The 6741-nt window shown below is 57.5% G+C and overlaps 1 protein-coding gene across 7 annotated transcripts in view; it reads right to left on the bottom strand.

Annotated features, from left to right (window-relative positions):
- TSNARE1 (t-SNARE domain containing 1) overlaps positions 1–6741 on the bottom strand; it is an 80167-nt gene that overhangs the window by 69636 nt on the left and 3790 nt on the right. For 5 of the 7 annotated variants that reach the window (XM_040261670.1, XM_040261671.1, XM_040261672.1 and 2 more), the window contains exons 2-3: positions 3481–3630; positions 2141–2608 (exon numbers count right to left, since the gene is read on the bottom strand). The exons of the other annotated variants lie outside the window; for them this stretch is intronic. In XM_040261670.1, the coding sequence (XP_040117604.1) occupies positions 2141–2608; positions 3481–3630 (618 nt within the window). The remainder of the gene's footprint in view (positions 1–2140; positions 2609–3480; positions 3631–6741) is intronic. 7 annotated transcript variants of the gene reach the window in all.

Below are 6741 nucleotides of genomic sequence, written 5' to 3'. Positions count from 1 at the left end.
CTCACCAAGGAAATTAGAAAATATTGTAAACTGAATGAAAAGATAACAATGTACAAATGCACATAAATAAAGTAATGAGGCAAGCATAATTTATAGCAATAAATACTTACATTAGAAAAGAAGTCCCCAGTCAATGATACGACAGAAACAGATTAACCCCGACGTAGGAAGGAAACATTAAAGGTCAACAGAAATCAATTAAATTGGCATGGATAAGTAGAGAAAATTGATGATGTCAAAACCTGGCTCTTTGAAGCAATCAATAAAACTAATAGACTTGCAGCGAGATTAGTTGAGAACAAATAGAAAAGACACAAATTGGCAACAACAGGAAGGAAAGAGGAGCTCTCACTACAGGTCCTACAGGCATTCGGAAGACCGGACCTTCAGGAAAAAGTGGAGCCAGCTCCTCTGTCAGCTCAGATCAATGGGCAAGCCCCCGGAAAGACACCCAACAGTGAAGCTCACTGCAGCAGAGCAGGCTGCACAGGCTGTTAAAGGGACCATGGTGACACTCTCCCCACAGAGAAAGAATGCCGTCTTGGATGGTGGCCACACAGTTAAGGGGAGAATAATACCAATTCTACAGAAACCCTTTCAGAAAACAGGAGGAGGAAATGATGACCCACTCACTTCAAGACTGACTTATAGTTTCCGTAATCAGACAGCGAGGGCTGAAAAAGCAGTGACAAGGATGGAGGGAAACATGAGAACAGGGTGCTGGGTCATTCTGGGTTCCTCCAACAGTGCCAGGCTGAATATCTACAGAACCTCGGCCCCAAACCCACCAGGTTCAAGCATGAATGCAGCAAGGACCACAGGGGCACAATACAGGGGTCTGGTGGATCCCTTGCCTCCAGAATCAAGACTGAGCGGCTGCACATGACAGGCCAGGAGAGGGACACAGGGGTCAGCAGACACTGCTGGGAAGAAGAAGGTCAGACAAACGGACGGACAGCGCAGGACGAGCCCCTGCCTGGAGCAGGCTGACACTGCAGTCAGGGCCCTCCCCCATCAGCCCAGGGAGGCGGGAATCAGGGTGACCACCAGCAAGGACGCAGGGGCCAGAGCTTGTACAACCACTATGGACGACGGAGCAGCAGCTTCTGACAGCTTAACTCACTCTTACATGGGACCAGCAATCTGACTTGGGAATTTATCCAAACCCTCAAGAAAGCAAGGCTGCGTGTCCACACACAGACATTCCCACGCTCTTCCTCAGCCGGTGAGGAGCCCGCCCCAGCATGGACGGGGCACAGACTGCCAAGTATGCCCTCCTGAGCGTGGACGGGACGAGCTGCCAATACCCATGCCTCTGGTCAGTCCTCGAGCACAGCAGCACAGGGAGGGAACCGGCGCTGAAGGACAGCAGCCCGCAGACCTCACACAGGCTGGGGGCAAGAGCGGGCTGGCCGGTCTGGAGGAGGGCCCCACCCGCTGCCGCCCCCGCTCCAGCCAGCCCAGCCCCAGGGCAGCAGGAGACCGGACCAGGGTGGGGACCGGGCGCCCTGCCCCTCCTGGCCCCACGGCTGCAGCCCCAACGGCTTCACAAGGCCATCCCGTGGGGGCCACAGGCAGTCAGGATGGCGCCAGTCCTCACACAGCACGGCCCCAGTGCTTTCCCGGCACCAGGCGGCAGGCCTGCCCTGACCTGGCCACCACCCCCAAGCACTGGGCCTAACGAGAGCAATGCCCCAGAAAGGCCAGGGCAGGCTCTGCCCAGGAGGATGGAGATAACCAGGGCCTCAGGTCCCCACCTGCCCACCCTGATGCCTCGGGGCCAGCCCAGCTGGGCGAGGCCACTCCTAGACACTGAACCAGCAAGAGGGCAAGAACCGGGAAGGAACTGGGGTCAGCGCTGCCGCGACACTGCCCGGAGGACACGTCTTTCTTGCTCTGGGTCATGACCTGAAGTCAGGAACTCAGTGCCCTGCAGAGAGAGCTGCGTCCTGTCTGTGCCCAGCTCCCTCTGTGACCCTGAGGGAGGGACGAGCCCCTGGGTGCCTGGGGCTTAAATGGGGCCCATTGGGTGGCAGGAGTGAAGGAGCCAAGGATAAAGTACAGAAGGATCCAGAGATCACGGGGAAGGTGGGGGGCGGCAGCCAAGCTTCCTGCCAGCTAAGCTGGGCAAAGAACTCACCTCTGCACGGCTCGGGGCCGAGGCCCTCGGGGGTCGGGGCCTGGAAGGAGAAGGTCTTGGCCACAGCCTGCTCCAGGGGCGTGAGGGGCAGGGCCTGAGGCGCCCCCGGCAGCTCGCCCAGCTTGCGCCTCACTACGGCCCGCAGGTCCCGCCACTTGTGCTTGAGGTCCACAAGGTCGCGCCGGCAGTAGCCCAGCGCATTCACTGCCTGCAGGATGCGGCTCCAGACACGGTACCTGCGGGCAGGCTCGGCCCGCGGCAGCCCGGCGCCAAACAGAAGCTGATGGTGCTTGCTGACCTTGGCTACCAGCACCTCCGTCTCCTGCGGGCAGAAGTTGGGTTTCCTCTTCTTGGCCCGGGTGGTGCTGGCCACGTGGCCACGGGCCCTTGCAGCTGGCTCCTTCTGCGGGCCAGCAGGCAGCGAGGTGGGCTCTGGTGTCCCACTGCCATCGGGCGTGACCCCTGGCCCTGGAAAGGCACCGAAAGGTGGGTGTTTAAGGCCCCGGCCAGGGTGGTGGCAGCTCCCAAGGAGCCTCCTCTTTGGCTTCCAGTTCAGAACAGTACTTGTTTCTGCCCACGGCCCCTTCCCTACTGGGTGTCCAGAGGCGTGGGTCTGAGTCCTGGCCCTGCCACTGCCTGGCTGGGTGTGGAGCTGTGAGGGACCTTGCTTCTGGGCCATGGTGCCCATCTGTCTCCAGAAAGGCCCACCCTGGCCCTACTCCCTCCAGCAGCCGATGTCAGGATCAAGGGGTGAGAAGGCGGGGCGGCTGTCCCATCACAAGGAGCAGGCCCTCTGGGGCCAGGGCCAGGGCTTGCCCAGGGACATCAATGACCACTGACACGCCTTCGTCCTGACCAAGAAGACTTTGGGTGCTGCTGACCTCTGCCTTCCTGCCCAGCTGGCTGAGTCCTGGCGTGGCTGCCCCTCCCACACAGGGTCCCCTTGAAGGGTACACTGAGGCCCCTACACTCTCCTGCCAGGCCCCCAGCCACCCTTGCAAGGCAGATGCAGGCTCTGGGCCCAGGGGCCACAGGAGTTGGGCCAGCCGTTGCCTCTCCGTCCTACAGTGCGGGCCTCCTCCCTGGAGCCCACAGGGCCCTGACAGCCTGGCAACATCCCTGGTCCAGACCCGCCACACCATCAGCTGTCCTTGGGGAAGGAAAGGGCTAGTGCGGGTGAAGGTGGAGACAAGCAGGGACCCCTGCTCCAGCTCCCCAGCTTCCCCAGCCAAAGCCCCTGGGAGTCCATTCCCCACCCACTGACCCTCCCACCTTAGGGCTCGGCATTTCTGCGTGGCCTTCCCTGGGACCCCCGAGACCCAGCATCCCAGCAGAAGTACCTCGCTTCCTGGCCCTCGGGCCTCTGGGGGTGCCAGCTGGCCCCAGGTCACCGTCCCCATCCTCACCCACACAGGGGTCCTGCAGGCTGCTCTCTGGCGATGGGCAGGGGAAATGGCGGATTCCGTACTTGGTCCAACACTTTGTGCACTCTATAGACAGCAAGGGACAGTCTCGGTTAAGCCCCCCTGCCTGGCTTGGGGCACCTCTGGTGGAGCAAGGCTCTCAAACAGGACAGCAGGTGTGCTGGGCCCTCCAAGCATCCACACTAACAGCTCCACTTGCTCAGACCCACCTCCTCCAGTAAGCCCTCCCTGACTGCCACACCCCCCAAACACCCCCTTTTGCTGAAAGCCAGCACCATGTCCAGAACTTCAGATATTCTTTCTCTGCACCCAGGTTCTTCGGAAAGGTGATTCCAAGCCAGTACGAAACTCCTTACAGCAAAGCCTCAGGTGTGGCCCCCAACCAGGCCAGGACTTTGACCAGTGCACGGCAACATGCAAAAATGGAGAATAAGGCCTTGGGCACACTCATGGCAATGTGGCATCTCCGCACCACCAGCATGGGACCATGCCACTGTATTTTATAAAACCATCGTTCACAGTGTATCAGAAGTGAAAACGAAAACAAAATCGGTTCCCTTGACACTCACTGCCAAGCTGAGGAGCGATGCTGGGCCCCCAGGGAGGACGCAGTTTCCTCTCTGATAATTTTCATTTATTCAGAAACACTTCCTGGACAGGTTTGCCAGAATTCCTGAGCCTGAAGACATGTGTTGTTAAGACAGACGGACACCTCTGGAACCAAGCTGCTTCCTGTGCACAGCTCTTCGGAATCAAAAGAGGCAGTGGTGCCAGGCTGAGACCACACACCACAGCCCGGGCGCTTGGTGGGGGGGTGCACTGTCCAGAAGTCTGCCTTGGAGATGTCTAATCATGTCAAGGGGCAAGCAAAGTCCAGAGCTTCAGCACTGAGCTCCTGCAGCAGCAGCCTCTTTGCAGAAAAGGCCTCCACGTGGAGCATGTCTGTAGGTCCAGGACGGCCCGACTCTTGAGAGGGCAGGGCCTGACACGTCCTCTTCCCCAGGGCTTCCAGGAGAGCCTGTGGGCAGGGCCTCTCCCCCAGGCGCCTGCCGAGGTTCCCCTGCAGGCAGACAGCCCAGCCCTGGGGACCGCTGCTCGGAGAGCACTGTGTAAGGAGGGGGTGCAGCGGCCCAGGCCCCGCCATGGGGCCACCACCAGCTTCGTGGGATACAGGGGGCCAGAGGCGCTCGATGCCCTCGCCACACGGGCGTCCGGTGAGCACAAGTCCAGGCCCAGCCCACCTCCCCTCAATGCCCCGCAAGGTCCCCAGACACCCGTGGAGGAGCCAGTCTGGTCTGCTCTCCAGAATCATGTGAACTCTGAACTCTGGGGGCACAATATAAATGCAAATGCAGGCAATTATTACAGGAAACAATAAAGAGCATCCACCACCACGCACATCATGAGGGAAACTATCAGCACTCAAGGGTGAGTCTCAGGCAATGAGAAGCCCAGGCAGGGGGTCGCCCGCCTCAACTGTCATGTCTGTCCGTCATCCCACTGGACGCAGGCAGGCGCCCGGCACTCTCCAAGGCTCCGCAGGATGGCCTCACGCCCCACCCCAGACCACGGCCCATCACACTGTCTCCCTGAGCTGGGGAGCAACGGCATTTCTGCCTCACATCCCCTGCGGCAAACATCTCTGCCAGTATCCCTTGATGGTTCCCTAACAAAGAGGCGTGGCTGGGCCGAGACAGAGGGAAGGAGGGGGTCCGGAGGAGGCAGGGAGCAGGGTGCCCTCCCCTGCAAGTGAGCCCACCCCCAACCCCCTGCCACTGAGCCACAGGAGAAGGGCCAAGTTCACATCCTTCTCTCCAGGTACCTTCTCACGGTCTGTGAGCCACACCCTCTCTTCACAGACTTGGCCCATCCGTATACAGATCTGGGGGCTTTCCTCCCATTTATGTGAGTTCTTTACATGATAGTAACTTCCCACTTGGCTTTTTGCTGCATTTGTGATGGGACTTTATGGCAAGAGCCCACCCTAATCTCTGCATAATTAACTTTACGGTCCCCGAGTAACCAGTAACACTCAGGGCTTGGCACGCGGCAGGCAGTGGCGATCACAGCTGCTCCCACACCTGGGGTCTCAGCAGGGCCCCTCCATCCTGGCCTGGAGCCCCAGCCTGCCTCCCTGGCAGCCCTGCTGGTCACCCCCAGAATCACACCCAGCACCCCAAAAGCAGCCCCAGTCTCAACAGCTGTCAGCAAATGCAGATGCTTTTCTGACAGAAATGCAATTAATATAGAAATCAGTTTCAAAAGAGAACTAGAAAGAAATACACGTTCGGAAATGAACTACAGTTATAAATAAATCCTGGGTTAAAGAAGAATTCACAAGGGAAATTAAATATTTACAACTAAACATTAATTTTAAAATGCTATATATTTTTGAATTGTGAGATTCAACTAAAACCATGATTATCTGGACATTTATAATGGAAATGCTTTTATCAGAAATGAATAAAAACTGGATATGAATGCTCTTAGGAAAATGAAACAGCATCAACTCAAAGAAAGAAGGGGGAAAACAGTAAAAATGTGGGCAGAAAGAAATCCATCAGATTTTAAAACTAGCTTTTAATAGAGATTCAGAAAATCAAGTCAGCCCTTTGGAGGGGTTTATAAAGCTGCCACGAGTCTGTCGATGTTGATGACAAAACAAGAAAATTGGGAGCAACAATTAAACAACATTAGGAATAAAAGAGGGTGTGATCCAGGGGCTGAGGACGCTAGTGAAACAACAGGAGCAGAGCTCAGCCTGTCAATTCCATCCGTCTCTCCCGCGCCAGAGCGGAGCCTAACCCTGTCCATTTCCCGGTGGTCCGGGCCCAGCTGGATTGCGGCAGAGCAGGCGGTTGGAACCAGGGCTGCTGCCCTCGTGGCTGCGCCCCTGACCACAGAGTGATGCTGCCCAGGTCCCACTGGATAACGTGCGACTGCGTACCGTGCTACTTCAGTCAATGTGAACATTCAGAAGAGCAGACACGCACCCACAGAAACACAGCAAGCTGACCGAAGAAGAAGCAGAGAGCCTGGACAGCTGTCGCAGATGGCATGAGCAACAGGCAGTCCACAGAGGAGCTCCAGGCCCTCCCGGGGTGGAGGGGCGGTTTTACAGCGAAATCCCAGACACCGGACAGGAGCAATCTTGTTCTTCCAAAAACTTACAAAGAA

The sequence above is a fragment of the Oryx dammah genome, unplaced genomic scaffold (assembly GCF_014754425.2).
Source record: "Oryx dammah isolate SB20612 unplaced genomic scaffold, SCBI_Odam_1.1 HiC_scaffold_19, whole genome shotgun sequence".
Classification (NCBI taxonomy): Eukaryota; Metazoa; Chordata; class Mammalia; order Artiodactyla; family Bovidae; genus Oryx; species Oryx dammah.
This window is presented reverse-complemented; position numbering and strand designations above follow the sequence as displayed.